The 26,391-nt window shown below is 42.3% G+C and overlaps 1 protein-coding gene across 2 annotated transcripts in view; it reads right to left on the reverse strand.

Annotated features, from left to right (window-relative positions):
* Positions 1–24,330, reverse strand: part of PPARGC1A (PPARG coactivator 1 alpha) — a 68,004-nt gene extending 43,674 nt beyond the window's left edge. The window contains exons 1-2 of one of the 2 annotated variants that reach the window (XM_009272288.2): positions 24,155–24,330; positions 18,546–18,725 (exon numbers count right to left, since the gene is read on the reverse strand). In XM_009272288.2, coding sequence (XP_009270563.1) covers positions 18,546–18,725; positions 24,155–24,202 — 228 coding nt within the window. In that variant the 5' untranslated portion in view covers positions 24,203–24,330. Of the gene's footprint in view, positions 1–18,545; positions 18,726–21,054; positions 21,199–24,154 lie in introns of those variants that run through there. The other variant, XM_019470214.1, reaches the window with a different exon arrangement.
* Positions 24,331–26,391: the final 2,061 nt, after the last annotated feature.

Raw genomic sequence — 26,391 nt, forward strand, 5'->3', positions numbered from 1 at the left:
GAGTGGGTGGGGTGGGACCCTGTTTAGGTAGCAATAAAATCCTGTTTGGTAAATGTACATAAGGATCACACACCATCGGGTCGGGGGGGGGAGGGGGGAGGCGGGGAGAAAAGAGCGAGAGAAAGGGGAAGGGGAAAGAGAGAAGAAAGTAAATATGGTTGCACAGCATCCTATAAACTAGGGGGCGGGGGGGAACCCACACAGTATTTCCAATAAAAAAGAGCTATCTGTAAGTGAATAATATTGCCAAGTTTTATCCACCTGAAGCACTCCAAACCACCAGCGTGCAATGAGCACTGCAGTGTTTTACAGCTGCATATGGCCTTGCCTCCTCTTTCGATAGCAAAGGGTGCCTCGAACCCGGGTGCTGGCAGCACAGGGAGCATAATGCCGACCCCAGCTTGAGTCTCCCTTGGATTAGAGCAGCACAAACCAAGCGTCACCCGGCAAAGTCTACGGAGTTAAACCAGGACAGATTAAGTGTAAGTGAGAAGCAAATCAGGCCCTTTATGTCTGCCCTTCCTTCCCCGAGAAAAACTAAATATGTTCCTTTTTCCTCAGACGCATTGATACCAATAGCCTAAACTGCCCCGATTGGGTTTCACTGGTGGCAACGCAGGGATATTTATTTCCATTAGGCTGGGTCTATAAAATCCTCCTTTCATTCCTGTGCTTCTACGATTTCCAAACAGCAAAGCCTGACATTTTGGTCTCTGACAAGCAACGCCTTATATTGGGGCATTTGAAAAAAAAAATCTATATGAAGAAAGCTCTTAAGACAAGATAGGCTGAGCATTTTCACCACAAATGGTTTGTTTTAGCTATCTCTCTGCCTCCCGTAAGACGGAAATCAGACAGCTTACTGGCTTAGCTTGTTAGGCCAGGTTAAAGGGATGCAACGCTGAAAGGCTCTTACAGAAGCTTACCCTTGGACTAAAAATAGCAGGCACTAGAGAATTATCTTAAATACTACCAAACTTGTTCTGCACTGTGAATGCAGATAACTGTAATATGTTTCCATTTTTGGTAGTTTTAGAGCTTTTTAAAGTTATGCTCGCTTTAGCTGACTATTTAATTAGTTTCTGATTCTATTTGCCACTTTTTCTCTCAGAAATACAGCCTGAGGGGTACTTTGCCTATGAATCCTTTATATTTAGGAGCGTTGCTATTGTTAACATCTAATGAGCTGTTGGATTTGCCAAACACTCGGTATAGGTACAAACGCGTCTTTGAAATATAAATGTTTAACACATAGCAAATAGCAAATCAAAAGATACTCTAACGCCGCATCCTCACTCTCTTATTGCGTGTCTCATCAAAAGAGAGTAAAAATAAATATCTGCTTTATTACATTTAATTCTGAAATTCCAAAATGCGTATCTGAGCAAGACATTTTTAGCTCACTGCCTGGGACTTTAGAAGAAAACAAAATGTTTTCTGGTACCGTAAGAGGACTCACACGTATGGGCAAGGCTCCATGGTCTGACACAGTTCCCTGCCAGCTGAACTATAGAGCTATCAGTGTTTTCTTTGGGGTAAAACTGCAAGACCCTACAGTCTTTAATGAAGGCACCTCATCTTTAAAACTTATAAAATGAGTTGGTTTTTTTTAAGGCTACAAGCAGTTCTCCTTAAGTGGTCTTAAGCAGGATACCTGTTCACCTGCTCCTCACTGAAAACCATGACAAGATACCAAAACAAAGAAACTCCAAAACAACGCACAGATGTCCTCAGTCCTTACATACATTTTACTTGTGCTACAGCCAGTCTGAAAGACATCACAGCAGCAATCAGTCATGCAGTGTAACATCTCTGCTGCTGCTGTTGCTTCAACTCTCCACACTTCTGCAGATAACACCGTCATGGGTACTCGCTGTACGAGCTCAGATCAGGAACATCACAGGATTCAAGCAGCAAGTGTCTCCACACACTGATTCCTGCCCACTGCCTTCCACATGACATCCCAGGAACTACACCAGTCTTGGCACCTGGATGATTGCCATAACAAGACCACCAAATGGAAACTGATTCAGGCATGTATTTTAGCATCTTTTCCAGTATTTTCCCCTTCCCTGGTTTTACTGCAACTTTTTAGTTTGAGTCACTTCTAATATAATTTAAAACCCCCACCTTGAGTAAGGCCGATTTCTAGAGACAAATTCTGGGCAAGGTCAAGTTAAAAGCCAACCATGCAGCTGACCAGAAGTTCCTTCCCTTATTGGGCAGGCATTGCATCCAACTGCTGTGGAGCTGGCAGAGCCTGTCCTCTCAGACACAATTTTTATTTGACTCTCTTTTCAGGGTGAGAAATGTTTTCACTCTTAAATAGCGGTGGAATTCACAGATTCCCTCACCAGTTATATACCCACTGCCTTTACAAGCTCACACATAGAAGCATAACCGAGTCACGTGTCTTGCAATTGCCATTAAAACCCTCCATATGTCTTCATTTGGGAAGCAAGTTTTCTTTTTGAGTCAGGAGTTAAGTTCACAGCCTCTCTGTCAAATAAACAACATGTCTATTGTCACCCGGCTGCTGAGCAAGCCCTGTCTTTGAAAATATGCGCTCAGTGATTTTAGCCATCTATTTCTCAGCCTTTCCTTCCACAGTCACGTGGCAAAAATAATGCTCCATCTTCATTATGATTATTAACATTACCATCCATCTCCTGCAATTTAAATTTCTCCTGGTTAAGTGTTACTCCAGCACTACCAAGACAACAGCCCTATTGCACTGAACGATCTCCAGTCACATCGTAGGGAAAGTATCTGCAGAAAGTACTCACAGTTCAAACAGACACGACAAAGAAAGGAGAATTCTAATCCTTGCTTTATAGCAGGGGATGACGCGCAGAGGTTAACCAATTTCTCCAGGCCAGAGAATGCCCACAGGCACAGTGGAGAGCAGGGCTCCAACCAGCAACACCAGTCTCCCCTTCCAAGCAGGGGACAACATTTCATGGACGCCAACAGTGCACACAGTCCCTGTCCCAAAGCACTTGCAGCCGAGCTTCCAGTTGACAGAAGAGGACTGAAAAATGGTTGTCAAGAGCGTTGGGGTCACAGCAACATAACTAAGGGGAGGCTCATTTTGTGCATTCATGGAACTTGGTGATTTTGCCATTTTTTGTACAGAAAACATCCCCATCATATTTGCTCACTTATTACTGGCATTCCAGCATGGAGTTTTCCAGAGAAAGTTGACACAGAGACCGTAGCGAATGGCCACAACAGAACAAGGATAGTGTGTCAGATGCACCTCCATACTAGAAAGCCACAGGATACCTGTATGACATAGCAGATGTTAGGGAGAACATCAGCGCGCTACAGCAAAAGAGACAAGTTTGGACCAGTGGGAGGGAACACAGTCATGACTGAGTTCAAAAGTGAGCATGGAGATCATCTAGGTTAACACAAGAAGCTGGGCCAACCCCCCAAAACACAGGAGGAAGAGGCTATAATATAACAGCAACTCAGCAAGCGTCTTGGAAACACAAAGGGTCCACAAAACATATTGTTTGAGTGGGGCCCTCTCTTTGCGTAACTTACTTTGGGAAGATAAAAACCAGAAAACATCCAAAGCCGGTTGGGTAAGTCATTACCTGTACAGATAGTCACACAGATAGGTTTGCCCCAAGGAAAGATAAGCAGGAGAAAGTGAACTGAGGGTTCAGCAGAGCTTCATCTGAAAGATTCCCAAATTACTATAAGCCAAGTAGGAAAATATTTTTTTCCTATTCTATTACTTTAGAATTTGGATGGTACTTAGAAACAAAAATATTCACAAAAGCAACCCCTGTTAATCCCCATCAGGCTGCTGCGACAGCAGCTTTATTGCACGTGAGCCCCAAGGAGGGCAGTGCACGGGGTGTCTGCAATGTCTGAACACCTTCCAGACAGGAAAAGAGAGAAAAAAAGCTGTTGGGTTGCTGCCCCCCTTTTTACTGCATACTTTTTCCATTCTTTTCTTTCCTAGTGAAAAGACTACACTTTCTGGCTATAGTAATAGCTCAAGATCAGGGATCTGCTGTTAGGGACCTTCTAAGCTGAAGTGACAGCCTGAGATGCGGCACTCATTTGCAGACTTTTGTATGTAAGACTGTGTCATCCACCACAGCCTGCAAAGGTCGTTACAAAGTCCGTAGGAAGTCAGACAGCAGTGATGGAAGAAGAAAGTGTCTTTGGCACAGGATCAGGGATAAAATACTTTCTCAAAGGCGTTTGTGGGATATCAGGCAGGGTGAATTGGAATTAGGTTGAGGAATTGTGCCATTAATGCCAGCAACAGATTAAGTTCTGATGATTTTCCTTGTGTATAAGGTGGGAGAAGACAGGCTAGATTGTGTGTTTATTGAAGCAAGAAGGTTAGAGATAAGATATAATCTAACCAAATCATGGAATGCAATTTGGGAAGATACTCAAGAGTTACAGAGTCTGAATTAGCAGGTTTGTCTAATACCTATAGGTACAATTACACCCTGATGCAAAACAATTATTGGATTCCAGAGAGGGAGAACATCAGGTGAAGTGGCCCTGATCCTTCATTAGTCGAGTAGCATTCAGGACCTGAAAGGACACCTGCACATATCCAAAGGTACAAGTATTCAAGAAGTAGGAGGTAGACATCTCCAGAAATTTTGGAGTGTACATATTTGGCACTGGGAGACACATTTTCTTTGCACAGAAACAATTCAGGTGGATTCAAACATTTAAATAGCAGTCAGCAATATTTTGTAGGTTTTCATTCCAAGTCTATGAGCATTTCGACTCCTTTGCTATTGGAAACAAGCATGTTACTACGCCACACTATTGTTCTGCCATCTTCCTCACACACACAGTTATTCTGCTAAGGCCTCTCCCATGAGAAGGGGCTGGCTTACCAGTTAGCAGTTTCAAAGTTAAAAAAAGATACCATTTTAGAACTGAACAGAGCACTTGCAATGAAAACTGAAGCCATGCAAAATTTGACCAATTTCTCATCTTAAAGCCTTTCCAGAGAACCTCAGCTAACTTGTTCAGGGTTCCTGCGTGAAATGCAGAAGTTTGCAATGAAATCTGCTTTTCTTTTTTGAGGTCATCCACACTCAACTCTTAGATTTGACTCTCTAGGAGCAACAGTGGTGAGGACTAATGTGGACTATCTCCAAATCCTGGCAACTTTGATTTTCACAAAGATTTGAATTCTTTTTTAAATTGGGAATATACCATGGTTAGGGAGGGATTCTAAAGAAATAACAGCACATGATGAGTCTTGATCGGAAATGACTAGAGAACATAATGCAGTTCTGGACAATACATTTGAGAGATGTCTTTATAAGAGCTCTTTTAAAGACTGATTTTGGGGAGGAATTGGGAAAACCTAGTCGCTCTGTTAAAAGGGATAGAAGGGCAATGAGTTCTACTGTAGGATCTCTTCTTTTGCTGACTCAGTGAAGACACATTTGTCATTCAAAGACAAATTAGAAACGGGCATGGATCGTGCTACATAGATACTCAGTCTCAGTTATCAGCCAGGTACAGGCAGCTTCCAATGCATCTACCTCCAAGTGCATCTGAAAAAAAAGGCAATCTCTCTTGGTGGATGTGGACAGAACGTCTTTGTCAAAATTTCGGTTTGAGCAAATACTGCAAAGCGGTTTAGCACAGGGAGGATTTGTCCCCGCAGAAATTGACACAAATTCCTTTAGGACAGGGGCAGCCACCCCAACCGCATAGCTGGGATTGCCAGCAGATAGAATTAGGAAAACTGGAAGATAACACTGTGGCCTAATGTAAACTCTTAAATCTGCTGTAAACAGAGTGGTAACACTGGCACACAATAAAATTGGTATCTGTCATTGCACTCCCAGAAGCAGGTGTAGGGAAGGACAAGAGACATGAGTGGATTTTTGTTCATCCCTATGAATTCTGGTCGGGGAAAAAAGCAAGCTGACGGAAGCTGTGGCAAATAGCTAACGTTATAGTGATGGAGGGCAAGCTGGAATGATGGCGTAGGATGGCATAATGGGAGATTAAGTGGAAGGGTCCACTTTGAGGTTTCTGCTAAATGCGTGGTGCAACTTGGAGTAACAGGCTGGAGAAGGCAGCCAGTACCCACAAAAGCCATTTTCTAAAAAGTTTCTGACATGCCTGCTGGGCCAAGGCACATCTTTAAGAATATATATACACAATTTTCAAAAGCACGGTTTAGGAAATAGGAACTATTACAGGTTGAAGTTTAGGGATAGGTCTTTTTCCTATTTTAGCTTTGGGTCTAAAAATCGAAGTTTCACAAGTCTAATCTTGTGAGAGATCCAGAAAGAGAACAACCACCTATATACAGCATGGGGCTGCCCCTAACAAGCCCTCTTGGGTCCAGATGGGGTCCACAGAGAGGCAGTTCAAGTGCATCTGGACTGTGTTCACAGAGCTGCAAGTGCTGGGAGCAGGGTGTAAGGTGATACTGATGGTCCAGCAGAGAATTAGCCCTCCATGACCTATTAGCTCCAACCATACTGGACTTGAACTGACACAGTGTGGCAACCCTGACATAATTCCTGCGCCCTGGCACTCTGGGGAAGCTCCCCAGGAAGTTGCAGCAGAGCGCAGCTTCTTGGACAACATTTAGATCTGTACAGGATACAGCCAAATAACCCTTCCCAACACAGATCTGAAAACACAATACAGAGACGCCAGCTAACTCTGCAGGAACCTGCTTGGTACATGATGGTCAGCTCTAGCCAGAGCTCATAACCTGGTAGGATCCCAACTGACTCTTCTAGATTTACTCCACTGCCCCTCCATCATTTTCCCTGTGTTCCTGCAGAAGGGGTTTGCCCTTTCTCAGAACAGAGCCTAAGAGAAACATCAATATTGAGCAAAAGCTAATAAATCCACCCACAGCACCCGTCAGCACTATGCAGAGACATACTTATGGCCTTGCAAGAGGTAGTCCTGATCTGGCTGTAAGAGCACTGTATCAGAGCTAACAAGTGCTGTCTGACTAGTTAAAAAGGGAGCAGAGCATCTTCCAAATGACAGTATTTCTTAGCTTCCTAGCCTTTTGGGGGGTTTTGTTTGGTTAGTTTTTTAATTTTTTTTAATTTAATTCTTCTTCTTAGGTCTGGAGACAAACAAGTCTCCATGTTGGGATGTACTACTTAAAGCAGCTTCTCCCCAGGTTTGGTAGTCCCAAATCATGTTGACACAACTGCAACTTCAAGCTAGCATCTCTTAGCTGTGTTGTAGGTTAGAACTTTATTCCCTGGGTTGGGCAAGATCAGCAGGCTGTAACCGCCTCCAGCTGGCTGGGAAGAAGAGGAGCCGGGTTAGACAGCAGTGCTCCCAGGCCTGTAAAGGAAGAATAACTTGAGTTTATCTTCACTCACAAGCCCCAAGGACCAGCTCTTTTCTTCTTTCACTACCTTTGCTCCTTCTAAGAACTTCAAAGTGCTCACCACAAAACAGGGATGGGCTGGTCACTAGTACATACAAAGAGACTACCCCTCTACTACAGGGTTTTTAGGCATCACCACGAGACAAGTAAATAAAGACTGTGTTTAGGAACTGGGGGGGGGGCGGGGAGAATATGGCCTGGCATCACAGCCAAGGAACCTGGTATGCCAGCTACTAAAGGGCCACATGGAAGTACTGCAATTAACCTTAATTCATGGGATGAGATTTTCAGGAGGGTTAGGTATCCAGTGACAATGTTTAAAAAGTAAATGCACAAAGAAGTAATGTGCCGCCAGAACTGTAACAAAAAGATTGCATTGAAAGTTATGCCTTATGGATGATTTAGCAACATCATAGATAGCACAGGATCCAGCAAAAAGAGTGAAATCATCCCTATCTTCCCATTTGTCGGTAGAATTTTAACAAGGGTCTCCTGGGAGCTCTTGGGGGCTCCTCCATGGCTCAACAGACAAATTAACTCATCAAAGGGAAGGTAGGGATGATTAACTAACAAGAGCCCCCTCCAGCCCATCACTGGCACATGGTTATTTCACCCAGATGGTGTTCACCTACCTGAAACTGGTAATGACAGTCTCAGATCGGATTTACAGAAAAACATAGATAATAAGGTGCTGCAAGAGTGACATGATAGGAGTTATTGGTCTGTGATGCTCTAGACTGTGCCAGAGGCAGCAGAGCTGTTTTGTAATGTTAGCCTCTGTTTTGTAACGTTATCCTCTCTACCCGAGAGATTTCCTGCTGTAAATGGGAGACTTGGTCTCCAGAGAGGCATTTGACCTGACCCTTCCTATACGAGAGTGGGATCAACAGCAAAGAAAATGACAAGAGATGGCAACACTCCCATCACATACAAGCAGAAGCAGTTTGACACCCTTTCAGTGGAAATGGATGAATGTCTCTGTAGTGTTAAGGACCGTGCGATATTTTCTTATGCCTTAGGAAAAAAAACCACAAGTTTTTCTGGCTTTTGTCCAGATGCAATTGAGGTGACAATTGGTAACGTTTTTGCCTGATATCTTCATACTAGTGTGAAGAGTGCTTGTTGGGCTTTTAAGGACAATCAATATAGCCAAAAAAATCCACACCAGTCCTGGTGAGGGGAAAAAAGTAAAAGAAACACAAAACCAGAAAAAGAATTTCAAAAATGCATGTTTCCTCCAGACAGGTAGAAATAAAAGCCTAATTGCTCCTTTTGTGCATTCCCAGAGGGTCAAATGCCTTCCTTACAGGACACATCCAACCGGATGTCAATAATCATATCCTTAGGTTTTTGTTTATTAAAATAATATTAAAATAATTGCATATGCATCCTTTTTTTACCTGACAACTTTAAGATTTCACTAGTCCAACAACAAGCCTGTGAAAATGGACAAGCTAAGGACCTGCGGAAGCTAAACTAGCCCAAGAGGTAGGTTTCCTTATATGAAAATTTGACATGAAAACTGAGACCAGACTGAGAACACTCTTGCCTGCCACCCATCTTCCTCTGAAAACTAGGATTTGGCCATGATGGGTTTCTTGCTGTATACAGACATGCCTCCTGGAGAGATTTTTGAAATGGGATCAGGAACTCATTAGCAGTCCTAATAAAGTGTTGTTTTATGGGGGGAGAAGCAGCAGTAGAGGAACACAGAAGTAATTCCTCAACTTCCTGTTCTAGGTGGCCCTGCCTGAGCAGGTGGGGTTGGACCAAATGACCTCCCAAGGTCCCTTCCCACTTCAACCATTCTGTGATTCTGCGAAGCCCTCCCCTGCTCCAAGCCCATTCTTCATCCTTTACCAGCCACACTGTCACCTGCACTACCCAGCTGCCCACACCTTGCCAACAAGCCCTCCTGAAGTGGAGACAATAGATCCAAGGTCCTCTTCACTCAGTCTCAACCCACAGGGCCCAGCAGAGTGGAGCACGTTATAACTAGATGCAGCTAGTCAACTGGTGCATATTTAAAAAAAAAAAAAATCCTGAATTCTAGAAGACTTTTAAAACACTCATCATACCTGCTTTTCACTTAGGGTCATTGATTGCTCTGTGAAAATGTGCAAACCCACAGCATTCTCACCAAAGTCAAAATCCCAGTGAGAAGTCTCACTTCCATAACATTTATTACCTGCGCTCTCCGATGCAGTTCCTGAATCATTATGTCACTGCTCAAACAGCAACTTGGGAGAAGAACAATTGTTTTTTTCACAAAGGTTTAGGAGTACTTTCAGAAACAATTTTGAGTTCCCGCCGAGAGAAACTACCATTCCAGGAGAAAACTCCCATTGTTTCTTCCAGTAGCTCAGGGGGAAGCAGAACGTTCCTTTGACCAAACCAATCCTCCAGATAACCATTATCACCACCTCCTTGCAAATAATCTCTTGGGTGAGAAACAAGTTTTCCACCCAGTTTCTCTGTTTTCAGGAAAGCGTATCTCCTGTAGGAGAGATCTGCAGTCCATCAGACCACTGGATGGACTGCCCCTCCAAATCTCTATAAAGATTTAATATCGCTGAGCCCTCAAGGAGCAGATGTGGCAGCAGACAGAAGTGTAGAGGTGTAGGAAGTTCTCTCTGTCCATTTGACACCTCTAACCCTGTAACGTGCTTGGAAGGACTGATCCTCCTGAACTTCGTGATGAGCTAGATGGCTGTGAGCAGTTCAGGCAACTCAAAGCTGTCATAAATCAACAAGTCAACAACACTTGCCCAAGGGTGCCACCGTGGCTCCTCACAGAAAAGAGACTGTTCTTCTGATTATCGTCTTAGTGATTAGAAGTACCCATTATGGACCAGCACCCCATTGTGTTACTCACAGTAAAACACAAAAGCACAGATGCGTGTGAGGAAATGGAAGTAGGATGCCAGTGCATCACACAGCTCAGGCTTCATGATAACACCAAAATCTCAATAGGATTTGGTTTTGTGCTTTCATAAACAACACCCAGTGATTACTGCATGTGGTAAAAAGCAAACTCCAATCATGGCCCTTCAGACTCATCACCACCACAAAGTGCTAATTAATTTCTCAATCACTGCGAAGCAAGGCTGTTGCTCTGTTGTGTCAGAACAGAAAACTCAGCCAAAGCCACCAACTACGTGTTGCAAAGGGGCTGATTTCCACCGAGACCTAAAACCAGCCTCCATGGCTGAGTGCGTGTGCACACACAGTCAGATCCCTGTGCATGCCAATGCTGCAGTCAGTCACTTGCAAACATAGGCATTAGGATCCCGTATGCACCTGCACAAAGCTATCAAAATAAAAACCAGACACTGGAGAAAAAAAGGCCCAAAAAGCTGGCAGGGGGCACTCCTCCAGAAAGGCTGCAAATTTCTGGTGCATCTGAGTATTAAGCACTGTAGTATAACAAGAGCTACAAGTGACTAAGTTTTCACAGACACACATACACACACACACTCTCTTCCTTGTATTTTTTCTGCTCATGGGGAAAAAAAAAGTTCGACATGATTCAATACCAAAACTTTCTCCCTGCAACAAATTTGCTCCAAGCAGTTTCCTCCTCCTGACCTACACATGCACAATAGGTTAGCGGCACTAAGAAAAAAAAATTCCTAAATTAAGCCTCGCTATTTTATCCTTCTGTAATGGCATGGGCCTGAGTTAATGTTAAGTGGGATGGGGCAGCTGGGAAAGAGCATGCCAGGGTTAAGATGGAGCATTTATTAGCAATTAGCAATGATGCACAGTGCAAAAATAGCAACAATAAAAAAAAAGCAAAGAGGTTACACTAGAAATAAAACCATTAAGGGAAATAAATTTAAACAGTTTAGCCAATTAGCATTTGTCTAAGAAAGGCAAACTTTCTGTTGCTGTTGTTAAGCAAACGGGGAAGAAAAAAACAGAAGAATCTTATCAGAAATATTTACTTCACACTAGCAACGTCTCCGTGAGTGTTTTTCTAACAAAAGACAGCACCACTGTCCCACTTTTTTGCGACCCTCTCTGCAGTTCTAGGGAGAAAATACTTAGTTCAACATTATCGTAAGCTAGAATATGGCTCTATTTATGTGACAAGTTGACAACATACAATTTCATGCTTGTTGAACTGATCTGTGTTATATATTCACTGCGAATATTATGAAGCCTCACCATTATAAATATGAAACAGTATACACTTATTCAAAATAACTCCAGCAGTAGCAATTTATAGCTCGGTTGTTTGCGTGCTTATGAAGTCCAAATGTCACCTTAAGAAGCTGCATCTCACTAAAACAGATGTGGAGTGTGACTGTGACCAAAGTGGATTTAAGATGACCTCTGTGAAAGGAGGCCATTACATTTTTGTCTGTATGGCAGCTGACACCAGTTTGTATTTAGATACGTAGCCAGTGGGAACACAGTGTAACATGGTGTCCTCAAGGACTGGTTTTAACATGGGCCAAGACATTCGTCTAATGACCTAATTAGCTTACTACTGTTCTGGTGAGTGTTAGTCTTCCCTCTTGCAAAAAGGACAGGCGCTCAGCAGAGCAGAGACACGGTGAGTGTCTCAAGCCATGGCTGCTCCAGGTGAAATATCTCCTTAATGGGACTGCGAAGGGGATCAGTTGCATTTTCTTTATTGTGCGCCTGGGGAATGGTCTTGGTGGCCTCATACATCAAACAATATGCTCTCAAAGCAATTGTGTTCTGCTCATTTGAGACTTCTTTCCTGCCTGAAGGTTTCAACCAACATGCAAGGTTCTTGCATTAAAACAGAGACGCGTTTAGACAGTTTGTAGTTTGTCCAAGAGGAAAAGAAAAGGGAGCAGCAGCACACCTTGCTAACACTAGATACAGAGCATTTGCATAAACTCTTCCCCATTACATAGCAGCTGGTTCGAGTAAAATAAATTCCACTTACTGCTTGAGCCTTTTTAAATGTCAGCATAGCTAGTCGTAGATTATAGTTTACATACATCATCCCCATAGATGTAATGTTATTGTGCTCATCTCCTATTTAGTAAATACAGAAACCTGAGTCAGGCCAGAGACATTGGAAAAAGTAATGCATTCGAACACACAAGAAACGTGACATTGCTCCATTAGGAATATAAAAATTCTGGCACTTTCGCCCAGCCTCCGCTATTTTCTTTCCCTGGAACTGAGGGTCTTTCTCCTAGTCTCACAAGCGGTTTTATGAGACATTGTTACCTTTTATTGTTCTTATAAAGTTTCCTATCCCAAATCTGCATCTTTTGCCTTTTATGTTTATTGTTGTATTAAACCTACAGTGTTGTCTGTTTCCCTACTAAATCTATCCCGTAACCACATACTGTACATGCATTTCTCTAGGACCTCAGTAGCTCTTATCTGTTCGCTTTTATGATCTCTTATGAACTACGAGGAATAGCAATTTGCAGCGTTGTTTGTAAAGTCATCTCAGCCTGAACTCAGCCTTCCCCTTTTTTGTCATACAGCGATACTCTCTGCAGTGAAATCCCATTTGCCACAGAAGCATTTCATTACAGGATGCATTTTAGAGGGACGCAAGTTCCCAAGTACCCTACGTGTGCTTATCATGTAAAACATTCAATGTGTATGAATTTGAACTGCAAAAAACATACTTACTGGAGCAGGAAACTACATGTTGATACGAGATGGTCCTGTGCTACCTTCAGATTCACTGATATGCTGCCTGCTCTACGTTACTGCCCAGAGCTATTTAGTTTGTGCTCTCTGAGGCCTCAGACATGCTGCTATGCCATTCACACAATCTCAGTTCTTTTAAGCACTTTGATAAGCTTTATTCTGCCATTATACCATCTAGAACATTAAACACAATGTTTAAGTTCTATGTTAAATCACAATCAGTTCCTATTAACTGTTCCAAGCTCCTCATTTTTATCAACAGTTACTTTATTAAATCCTTAATAATATAGATGGAATAGTTAGTTAATTTGTGTGTTGAGCCATGGATGTTAATTTGTAAACATAATAACATACTGCAATCATTTGCATAATAGCATTTTAATCTTTTTAGTAAAAGCTGTAATTCCCTACAAAGTACGCTGCAGTAGAAACTAAGTGACTATTGGTAATAATAAAAAAGGCCTTAAAATTCTGATCCTATTATAGTGTTGGAACATACCCAAACTGCTACCATAATCTCTGAAATGTTACTGTTCTCTGATTTAGGTGTCTGTGTCAAGAATAAAAATGAAGTATAACTGGTAGCAGTAGACTATTTCCTAAATGTAATTTAGTATTCACTAAGCACCAGCACTTTGCAAATAGCTCTGAGGCTTTCCTTCAAAGTTCAGAGCTCTAGTTATGCATATTGTGTGAGGTACACCATGCAGCTCACCTCCAGCCTCTGTTGTGCTGAATAGATGGCTATGATAAATCATGCTGATTTGGCACTGAAGGGCATCAGCCATCAAGGATTTGACTACTATGTCTTTTTTTCCCTGAGATTATATCTCCTTGAACTGCCTGCCCTGGGCTACTAGTTTTGGAGAAAATTAAAAAGTGGAAAAAATGCTAGGGAGGCCAGTACAGAAAGTCTATATAGACTCAGCTCTCTGAAAACCCATTAACACCAGTCACAAGACTGGCAAGGAAAACATTGGTGGTTGTTTAAAAGTCAGGCCAAGTCATTTTACGCAAGATCTGGTCATTCATTAATCAATCTGGCTGCAAACCTTGAATGAATAACCTGCAATAGTGAAAGAGACTGGCAGCACCACAGAACATGAGAGATCTTATAATCTGAACCAATGCAAATTACCCTGGTGATGTTTAAGGCTCCCCTCTACCCTCATCATCTTCCTGATGCATACCCTTCCAAATAAATAAGAAATCATTTACCTCCATGAATTTCCCTGCTGCCAGGGGCAAGACAGTATGCATTTCACTGTGCATCTCTTTCTCTCCCCACATTCTCATTGCTTGTAATAGAACATTTTTTGGCAGCCTACAGTAAAACATAGTAGCCTGTTTAGGCTTTCCAAATACACGGCACATAGCACGGTCTTGAAAAGTAACCTGGGCTTCACCTGTGCAAAACAATTAAAAATAAAGTAATCAAATACATTGAGCATCTCTCTGGAATACTGAATTATATAAATAGATTAAATCCACGGAAGGGCAAGCAATGTGAGTTTTCTGAAGTCTTTTTAAAGGCTAAAAAAAGTGTTTTGCCAAGTATGAGAATACCACACTTACAAATCCTTATGATTTTACACAATTTCATTATACTTCAACAGGTTATTGCCTATCTATGGGCTGCATTTTCCCTTAATATCAGTCGAGTTATTTATAAGCAATGCCAACAGAGATATATCCACCATAGGTATCTTCTCTCTCCATAATGCTAGGCATGGGTCATAAATAATTTTAAATATGACTAACCTTACATGATAGGGTACGGTATATTTGAAGAAGCCTCAGGGGACAACAGTTTTCACAAACAAAAAGCCTTCTCACTCGTGCCACATGAAGTTATATGGTTGTTGACATTTTCACATAGCATTAGCTTTGAGAACGACAAACGAATCATTCTGATTTTCTAAAAGTAGCCAAATCAATTTTTTACAAATACATTTTTTTAAAGTCTAGTTCTTCACAAAAGCAAATAATGAAAGTGAATGATGCAGTGAACCATCTAAATAACTGGTCTTGGGTGACTTGTTAACTATTTACTTCATGAACTTGTGTCAATAGACAGTGCCCTGTGGGGCAAGAACGCCTTCATTTTATCTTTCCAGCAGTCAGAACAACGGGCAAAGAAAATCAGGTGAAAACCAGAAGTGATCAAGCTGTGAATAGAAAGAAATCAACTAATTTATAACATGCATATTTACACACATTGATAAGAAGAGCCTCCACGCTGGGGCAGACGGTACAGGCTTGATTCAGGACTAGTACCAGTTACACTGGCAGGTGAGTAGAATAACGCAGTGATGAATCAGGTGCGTCTACAAGATGCTGGTGTGTTTTAATACTAGGATCAAGGCCAGTATCTCATCACACCTAAGCAGATGAGAGCAGGGATTTATACTCAACAGTTAATACTATCTAGACTAATGGGACCTTTATCTCACTTGGCTCCTGGTTGCTACCATAACTATTAATAATTTCTAGTCTGTGAGACTCCCAGTGCCACTGCTTGTGGGTGCTCAGCTCAAGCGAGCTTCCAGGAACATGATTTGCAGAAAGCCTGAAAATTCACCTTCTGAAATAAAAGCCTTTCTTAAAAAAAAGTGCACCAGCTTGAGACATCCAGGAACTTTGCAAAGGGCTTTTGAACACCAGCCCTCACCTAGACAATGCCACATGTACTGCATTAATACCTCAAAGGAGACTGTGCTTCATTCAAGGTTAGGTCTGGCAATTAACACTGTACAGCTTGTGCAATTAATGTTGCTCTTGTACTTCCCAACATTTGTTTGCCATTCTGGTTCTTTCCCTTCCACCTCAAACAGACTGTATTTCTATTTTTGTATGACAAGGCTTCATCTGGAAGCTTAAGCTAGATAAAACATACTATTCCCACGATGATATGAGAGAAAAAAAAGAAAGAAAAAGTAAAAAAAAAAGTTATTTTCTTTTAAAAAAAAAGCCAATGCAGATCAATATGGAAAAATCTAGAGATTACCAAATGGGAAACTGCACAAAACTTCCATTCTCTCAGCTAAAACAAATAGTTCCTCGCAGAGTATGTGAGAAAGTCTCTGGAGGAAGAAGACATCTTCTTCTGTTCTTGAGCACCCCCAGTCGTCACATTACAGAGCGGCAGAGGCGAGAAATAGTGCAAGGTATCCAGCTGCACGATGGAGAATGGGAACAGGGTTAATGTATGGGAGGAGAAAATAACTGTTTCATTCCCATCTTTCTAGGCCAAGCAACCAAGAAATGTAAATATAATACACTACGAAGGTGAAAATAGTCTAATTTTGCACTGCAGTATTGCAAAATGCTATTAGAGCACAATTTGTCTCTACAGGTAAGTATGGGCCAAGCCGTGCTATCAGAGACAGTGATGCAGCCTGCAGCTGAAGCCGATGAGTGTGAGGAAATCCAGGCATTTGCAAAGAGGACAACAGAATTTGCCCATTAGGAAAGAAGCAGCATATTTAATTCCCAAACTATTACTTCTGACCTATGAGTTGCTGCCTAGGTGCATTCCCCCAGCTGCATACCACCTATTTCTTCACACTGAGGCTGCTCATCCTCAGATGCACCCAAACGTGCCTGTGAGAGGTTACACGTAATGACCAGTACCTCATGTCACCATCTCCCAATGAGGTTAAGTACAAGCCTATCTGGTTGTCTTGCTGTTTGCAACATGCTTTGATTTTCAGAATGGGAGCTGTCTCATATAGGAAGTGACAATTCCTTTACAAGGCATGTAGGGGAATCAGCACTACCTATCCGAGACAATTTTGTACTCAGCAGCTGTGGCCACCATTGCAACCAGGCAGTTACACACAGGGCAAGCAACGAGCCTGTGGTCAAGTTCCACTGGTTTTACTGGAACAGTTCGTGTGCTTAGAGTTCGTAGATGCTTAACTATATTACTTATCTGGAACTTACACTTTGAAAGCCTGCATCTTCAACTGATTTTTCCAAAAGGAAAATGCTTCTGCATTTGGCTTTTGATGAATGAGGAAAAATACGTCTCCTTGGTTATAAAAAAGGCAAAGCCACTCTCTACCACACTAGCTGCAAATGTGTCCCCTGCCCCCCTGCCTCCCTGCTACCGGCCATCCAAACCTGCACACCAACATGCCGTACCCTGCCCAAGGCGGTACAACTGCAATTCAAGAACAAGACAGGGTTTGGAAACTTTGTAAAACAAGGCACGGAACATTATACAACTAATGAAAAAAGAGGGCCTAAGCACAGGGCTTTGCAGGGCTAATTTCATTTTGATTTGAATAAAATTAATTCCAAGTTACTTGGGTGTAAATGATAGAAATTGAATAGAGAGGACCAGTTTCTGCTATCAGTTATATTGGTATAAATCCAGAGTAACTTCATCTGCATCAGGGAGATCACCGTGGGTTTAGAGCTGTATACAAAAAAGAAGAATTTAATTCAGAACATCTTAGGCAAGCATTTTACTATACTGTTTCACTTAATCTTTTCCAGCCTTTAAACTCCACCATGGTAATTTGGGGCTTCCCCGAGCCAGCAGGCCAGCCGTACTTCCTGGAGCTCCAGTACCTGCCGTGTGAGAGGCAGCTGTAGCTTGCTGTTGCACAAGGTCTTCCTGCCAGCTAATCAATTTATTGTCCAATTTCCCAGTCAGTGGATGATCTATGGCATCTCCTATCATCAAGGAGGGAAGGAGGTTAGGGTTCAGGAGCGGCACGGCTGCCCCATAACCACGGGATGAAGAATCATGAAGGCTTTACACAACAAAAGAAAGAAGACCAGAGACAGAGATAAAGAGACCGTAACCCTCCTCTCATACACCCTGATCCTCAAGGCAGTATTTTAAAGAAAACATTTAAATCTCTCCTACCACCCTTCAGCTTTTACTTTAAGACTGCTCTCTGTCAAGAGATATATGAAACATCCCAAACAATGCACTGGCTCCTGAGCTACCGACAGCCCTCACTGCCTTCTCTGCCACATCCACCCTTTTTCTTCCCAATACATCAACTATGAGGACCTCTCAATTTGTGTGCAGAGTGCCTTGCACAGTAATGCTCTGAGTGGTAAAACCCTGTACTAGAAATGCCCCAGCTCCAGCTACCCATCAGCTAGCTGCTGTGCTGCACCCCGCTTCTTGCCGAGAAATGCAAGTGGAAGACAACAAACACGTTTTGACTTCTGTTTTTCTTTGTAGCTGACAACTGTGCAACTCCTCGCCATGACACCACAGGGCAGTGCGCTCTAGGCTCTCTTTAGTCGTTTCCCTTAAAAAATCGAAAGTTCCATTTAATTTCTTTCAAGACTTTTTCCCCCCTTTCTCCAGATTGCAGGCCTGGTTTTGATCACGAGGATTAAAGGCGCCAGTCAGAACCCGTAACACACATCACCACTTTTGCTGTCTTTTAACGGGGGAAAAATAGTAAAACCGTTGTCCACCAGGCTAAAAAACAAAAAAGCAAAAGCAAGAAAGGACTTTGCAGTATGCACTTGCATCACCTTGCCTTACCTCGAATATATTGGCGGGTTCATTGCTGTACTGATTGGAGATGATCTCAGACTGGTCGCTGTACCACTTCAGTCCCCCCAGAAAGCTGTCTGCGTCTAGGTCGTTCACATCTAGTTCGGAGAGGTCAAGTTCTGGGAGATCTGGGCAAAGAGGCTGGTCTTCGCCAACCAGAGCAGCACACTGCAGGAAACAGCAACACAGAAATAGTTTCATTAATTACCAGGAACCTATTAACTTTAATATCATGTGATAAGAATTAAGCCTCGATTAAGCTATGGCACAGGGTCACTAGAATTGACTTTGTTTTCTGGAAAAAAACCCACTAAGCATTACATCATTGTTAGCTCTACACAGGTATGCAAAGGGGAGGGGGAAACAGGAGGGTATAAGCTGCTTTCTCTATCTCATCTCTGTCCAGGGGCAACGACTTTCCTTCTCCCTATACTCTCTGATAACAATCGTGTTCAAAGCTTTATTAAATCCAACAGCAGAGGCCAAAGCATGGCCTTATTCTCCTGCTTCAGAGCGAACCAGTGCAGGTAGAAGTTACAGATGAATACCTCTGGGCAAGGTCTGTCACGCATTTCCTGATGCATTCAGGTTAAAGAGGCACAGCCTGTTACAGCCTTCGGCCCTGGAGGCTAGCTCAAGCTGGAGACAGTCACACTTTCACTTCTACAGATCCTCACCGTAATCCTGGAGGTCAGTCATGATGGTGGCTACCATATGGGCATAAAAAACTACGGGTCAGTGATGCTGCTGTGCTCTTTCTCCGATGCACTCAATGGTGCGCAGACCACAGCCACCCAGTTACACGTCAGGGTCCTGGTAAGCAAAGTGCGTTCTGAAATATCCCTATATTCAGCTTTGGGTGACAGGCATAGTTAGTTCACGCAGCCTTTCACCTGCTTGGTGTGAACACATCTATTGTCCCCATCAGCTTCCTAAGTGTCCCCAGACAGCGGTTGCAGTGAGGGAACCAAATGGGTTTTCCTCCTCTGGCAGCCACTGATTCAGTAATCCTAATGTAGAGGGTCTGTGAAACATTTTGGTTGAGGTAGTAAACAAAGTCTAGTCTGCATGGATCCTCTTCAGCAGTGCAAAATGTTTTTGTCTCTGTGACTTACGAAGAGAGTAGTGATAAATACAAATAAGCCGGGAATAAGTGTCCTTTTATATGCTAGTATGAAGCTAGATAGGGTATTGACTGACCTACTAAGCAAGAAAAAATTAATAATACACATCCACTTTAGCATGGCAATTGAAATGTTAGAGTATGCACCAAAACCATTTCCTAATTATGGAAAACACGTAGTAACAGCTTGGCAAATAGCAGAGCCCCATACGTCAATGCTGCTCGATGAAGCAATTCCTCCTGCACTGTACCACGTACCCTTGTAACTCATCTCCGAACATCTACGTTGATGTGGGTATACTGCAAAACACATATAAAGCTGCAAAGGCACCAGGCACTGAATGGTTAAAAGCCATTTAAAGTCAACTGAGTCTAAGGGCTTCCACCTTGAGTATTTCTAGCGTTGTGTTATGGATGGCCAACAGCAGGTCCTCCTCGACTCCCGTTAGTTGACTGGGTGGTTTGAATGATTTCCCAACTTTATTTGGACTGAAGTCAACCCAGAAAGTCCCACTTTCTGAAGAGAGATCTGTAGGGCACTAACACAGTGTCCATTGATGTGAATTGCTCAATATCAGTTACGTCACTCTCGCAAAGACCACCTTTTACAATAATGCAAGTGAGAGCTGCTGAAGGTGCATTTCATTGAGGTTTTTGTCCCTGGGAATCTCAGTGCACCTGCAGTGCACGGGCTGGATGCAGCAGCGCAGCCACGAGCAAAGATTTTGTCTGTTGGCACAAAGACTAGGTGCAGCTGGTGCGAGCTATAATTTACCAGACAACTTCTACATCTACCAGGACACTATGAGATAATCATGGAATAGGCCAAGGGGCAAGGGAGCTGAGAGGCTGCAAAACGAGGCTCTGAAATAGCAGTTGCTCTCCTTCCTATTATTTAAGGGGCTGCAGAACTTTAAGAAGTCAAAACCTCACTTAAGTAATTTTCACTGCACACAATTTTTTATCATTATTTTGGTCATAGGAAAAAAAAAACCCACAAAGAAAAAAATTAAAGAGTTCCCTCTTCTCTAGTACGAGACACAACCTTCCGGCAGCAATCTTACAATGCAGAGATGACCTTTTTTGATGCTTGGCCGAAATCTCTGATCTCATTAAAGGTTAATCTAGTTTTTGACTGAAAAGGTAGATTCTCGGCATCATTCTCAGGTTTGTGTTGTGGAGGTCAGTAGCTTAAAACTGATGCCATAGAATTCTAAAGTATCCTGCTGATCTGTTACTGCTTTCATTTGTAAAAATAGCTTCACTCTGTGAACCACCTACTTATACATGTTTACTCTTGGTAATCTGCATTTTTAAGTTCCTACAGTGGGCTTTTGAAGCAACATAAACAATTGTATTTAAAAAAAAACAAACCTGCTCATCGCAGCTTTCATTTGCCAATAGTGACTGCAACATCACCTAAAAAAAATGTAATTGCTGAAATGAAGTATATATGCTCTGGCCAATGTTGACATGATAATAAAATCAATGTTTCTGAATATGACATTATGCTTCTAATCTGAGACACATTAGTAACAAGTGTTCCTGTTATTAATTTATATTTGGCCTTTGGATGATGCCAGATTTAACACTCCAAGTCCTAAAACTGTCCTCATCTGACACGCTGATATTTACTGTTTGCCTATACATCTGTAACAGGTGCAGCTGCATTGCTAGCATACGTTTTACTGTCTTCCCACCGTTATTTGATATGATAGTTATTCCATAACTATAGCATTAATTTTATAGTAACATTTAGGAGGATAAAGCAGTCACTAAACACAAAAGGCTAATTACTGTGCGTTATTTCACTCCAACAGACTTTTTTTCTCTTAGTTCAGGCGCAAACAATAAATTAGCTTAACTGCACTGACGATAATGAATCATTATAATTAAGTATAATTCTCCATTAACCTTTTGGACATTTTTGTGCCTTTGAAGGTAAATTAAAAAAAAAAAAAAAAAAAAAGACTGGACTTGTGCCATATTAATTATATTAATGAAAAAATAATCTGTTTTATTTTAACAAGTTTTTCAAACAGCCAAGGGGATGAACTCAGGAAAGAAAGAGAGACTTGACAGAAATTTTTGTCTTTAAGGGAAATTAAAAAAAAAAAAAAAAAAAGGAAGACTGGACTTGTGCCATATTAATTATATTAATGAAAAAATAATCTGTTTTATTTTAACAAGTTTTTCAAACAGCCAAGGGGATGAACTCAGGAAAGAAAGAGAGACTTGACAGAATGTGTGTCATGTGGATTCTCTCTATCAATCTTCGCAACCTTACTGTACATCACCTTCATTAAACTGTGAAGCACTGGGGACGCTGATCAGCTACAGTGATGCAGGCCTTTATTAAGCAACACGCTAATCTGTTTTATTTTAACAAGTTTTTCAAACAGCCAAGGGGATGAACTCAGGAAAGAAAGAGAGACTTGACAGAATGTGTGTCATGTGGATTCTCTCTATCAATCTTCGCAACCTTACTGTACATCACCTTCATTAAACTGTGAAGCACTGGGGACGCTGATCAGCTACAGTGATGCAGGCCTTTATTAAGCAACACGCCGTCCTGTCATTATGTGAGTGAGAATATAATACATTTTACGTTGACAGCAAACATTAGTGATTCAAAAAATGAAAGCTGCCTCCAGTACCTGCCGCCTGCGATATTTTAGATCAGTAAAGGTGATCCCCCGAGCCAAAGCAGCACGCAGATGCCTGTATTGCTACAGGAAGTGCAATGCAGGAGCACATTGGTAAAATCCTACCCACAGTTAATCCATTCACCACACAATTAATGTTAAGATCAACCCCTTTTTTTTTTTTCTTTTTTTTTGCCTCTGCACTAGGAAAAAGTCATTGACATAAATTATCTATTCTGTTACTAGCTTGAAATTACTGCAGGAACTCTAGTGATTAAAATAAATCTTCAGTATTTCCATATAAGCTGGTTCCTCAATCAGCTCCTAGCAGCATTAGGAATAATACATGATGGAAAAATGAACCTACGGCAGCTGAGACCCATGCTACAAGCCAGACAACAACCCACAGGATACTCCAGCTACTCAGAAACAATTAGGACTTCGGAGCCAGAAAGTCATCCACTTACAGCCTTGACTTATAATAGCTACAGGACATATGAATTATCCATATCTATTCCACTTTACCAAGAAATCAAAACAAGGTAAGAGCAATTACAATATGCAAACAGAAATCAGCGGATACAATGGCAAGCTGCAAATATTTAAAACACAACAAAGAGACTTGAGAATCCACACGCATGCTCCGCCAGATAGGAAAAATATACTGGAGAACACAGTACATTTTTACTTTAGATGGGTAAGCTCTCTACGGCATGAACATCTTACTTAAAAAGCATCGCCTGTAACCTGTTTTTCCCTCCCCCGTTGCCTGAGGGGAGCATTTTAAGCACTTATTCCAAGCTCGAAGCCAGAGGGTTAGTTCCTTTGAGCAGGTCTGTATTTGGGATTCCTCTCCGTGGGGTCCAGAGAAAGTTTGCCTCGCTTCGCAAGTTGCCCGAACTTTCAGGTAATGCTCCATTTTGCCAAATGCAAACATGCAGAAATCCTCAAACCTCACTTCATACTCCAGAGATTACCAGGGAGCTGCTTGCTTTTTTTTTTTTCCTTTATGAATTGTAGCCAGCTGAAGCTGTGGATTTGATGTATTGCCGTCTATTTTTACACAAGCAGCAGCGGCGGCAGTGGCAGCGGCAGCAGCAGCAGTTCACACAGTCCTGCATAAACTCTATTCTCACGGTTCATCCTGTTGTCTCTGCTGTACAGTGGGATTTAACCATTTGTTGGACTACTCGGATTGACTGAGAACCCTGCTCTACGGGACATTAGCTACAGCATCATTATTCCAATACCACAAGAAGCAGGGAAACGTCTCCTTCCAGAAATCTCTTCTAAAAGCATCTAAAGCCAAACAACAGTGTATTCATTCTTGTGTGCGTGTTTGAATTCTGCAGCTGATAAACAAGGAAAAAACCTTCGACAGAGCACAGTGAAACAAGCAATTAAAATATGAAGCCATTGGTTAATTTTAACTTCTTTTTTTTTTTTTTTTTGGAAAAAGAAATGTTAAATCTTATTTTAAACAAACATGGCATTTTTCCAACCAGGCCACTAAACGCCACTGGAAAGACTTCAGACACAGATTCATATCAATATCTTAGAGCATAAATATTGCATATGACGGGAAAGCAAGCCAGAGGCACATGAAAATAGTTTCCAACTGCAGGAGATACTGATGACAGGAGCTCAGCTTTGATTTGCTCAAGGCATCGCAGAGTAACCTTAAAATAGCAAACTTACTGGAGTTGAGATAAGATTCGGACTTGTTTGCAAAGTATGCCGCCTCGGCCATCCTGCCGGTTCCCTGACAAGCCCACTGTCGCCGCCGAATGCCTGCACCCCACACGCCACCCGTGCCGCGCGCCCCTCACCTCGAGATCACTCCATACAGAGTCGTGGTTGCACATGTCCCACGCCATCCAGCTGCAGAGCGACGGCAGGAAAGCTGGCAAACTACGGTCCAGAGTCAGGCAGGCAGGCAGCAGACACTCATGCAGGCAACGAGACCCTCTCTGAGAGTGAACCGAAGGCACCTGTCTTACTACTGTTCCCCGTCACATGACAAAGCTATTAAAAAGTAGGCTGGGCTGTCACTCATCCAGCCTTCTGGTGCCGCTGCTCCAGCCCGTGACGTCACCCAGGGGCAGACCCAGCCTGAAGTGAAGTAAATCTTTGCAAAACCCGCTCAGACCTCGGCGGCCGCGGCACCACGCTGTGATTCAAAGCAGATTTCCACGCTACACCTCCGAAACTCTGCTCCTGCCGTAGAATAGCTCCCATCCCTCCCCATCTTTTTTAGTTTCTTGGCTTTCTCCCCCCCCCCCCCCCCCCCTTAAGAAAAAGTGAAGTAACTCCAAGGCGAACTACAGCCTGCGTGCTCTGAATAGCCTGAGCCTAACCTTTGCAGCGCCCGCACCAGCTCCCTGGTGCTGTTTCCTTTGGAGAGGTTATCCCAGAGTTTGGCAAAAGTTACACCACCTTCCAACATTTTTTTTTTACTTGGGGATTTTGCACCTCGCCAAGTATTTTGGTTAGGTTAACAGTTTCTCATCGATAATTGCAACTCGGGTTAGTTTTTCCACACCAAATGCATCAGCAACGCCCCCCCCCAGCATTTCCCAGGAATGGAGTAAGCATCTATAAAAAACATTCATACAGTTATCTCACCTGCTACAAGGAGGGAGCCTGATCCTGTTCCCATCTAGATTACAGTACTTCTCAGCTGCTCTTTAATAATTTCTCTGTCTCAGTGTACTCACCCTAAAACCAGTGTTGTTACAAGCAACTGCCACAGTCCTGCCCATAACTGCTCAGACCCCCATCTGCTTTTTCCTATAAGCACTGCTGCCTCAGAGTGCATTTCTGTATAGACACCCTGCACCAACCCCTCTGACCTGGACCCAGCATTTTCTCTTTGAAAACCAAAAAAACCCCCTCTTGCCGTGTGAAAACCCAGACATGCTGTTAACAGAAGTGCCTCCTCATCGAAGCCCTTCCCAGACAATAAGGGCTGCTGCAGGTGTAACTGGTTTATGATGCCCCTTTGCACTGCATACACAACAAACTCCAGGTACCAAACTGAACCGCAAAACATTGCCCACAACAGGGAAAAAAAAAACAAATAAAGGTCTTGTTTAACTATCCCCACCTGCCTGCTTATTGTCTTAAGTTGCAGGTTTTTTAATTAGCTGGGTGCAAAAAGTCTCGTGAAATGTAAGCGCCGGCTCTGTCGCACTGGGCTACCAGTCAAAGTCACAAAACTATAATTGATCATCCTCCTCGTCATGAAATATTCATTTCCATTGTTATTTGCAAACTTGAGTATTCTAAAGGCTAAATGAATTCAATTATTATACGAGGCTATGGCGATTTTGCTGAGAGAAAAAAATAAAAAAAAAGAAGTACAATTCTTGAAACAGCCTTTTTCCCACAGACATTGGAAACTTCAGAAATGGTAGGAGGTCTCAGATATATTCTTAGCTCATTTGTGTTCCCTTGTAATTCATTATTGCCAGTCCCGATAAAATGTACAGTTTTCCCAGCTTGTGCTTAAGTTGCAAATCACATCACACTGTCATATTTTCACCAAGCACAGATGACAAAAATGGCATTGTTTTTACTTTACTTAATTAAAAAAAACCACAGCGAAATACCGAATGACTACAGAAAGCCTTCCCTACGAATGATTAAATTAACGGTATTGCTTTGCTCTCACGATGAAAAAAAACTCATTTCCTTCCCAATTATATGCTGATTTAATGATAAAACTGCAGTAAATTATTAAGATCTGGGGCAAAGGTGAGTACCTCTACCCCCTGAACAGTCAACTGTGAAATAATGCTGGGCACCTGCCTGCCTAGAGTGGAGTTGATTCTTATTAATTATTATCTGTGGATCCATGGTTGGTGGAATAGTCTCCTTCAATACCTACTTATAATTGTGTTCATTGACTGTGCCGAATCCATCATCTGCTTTTTTTGAAGTTTCATTCACACCTTTTATAGAAATGTATTTACACTGGAACATTTCATATTGCTGTTTTGGATATTTTGACCTGCTCATGTTGTTTCTATTTTCTACATTTCCACTTCACTGCTTTCCCTTCAAA

This window comes from Aptenodytes forsteri, unplaced genomic scaffold (genome assembly GCF_000699145.1).
Source record: "Aptenodytes forsteri isolate BGI_AS27 unplaced genomic scaffold, ASM69914v1 Scaffold333, whole genome shotgun sequence".
Taxonomy (NCBI): Eukaryota; Metazoa; Chordata; class Aves; order Sphenisciformes; family Spheniscidae; genus Aptenodytes; species Aptenodytes forsteri.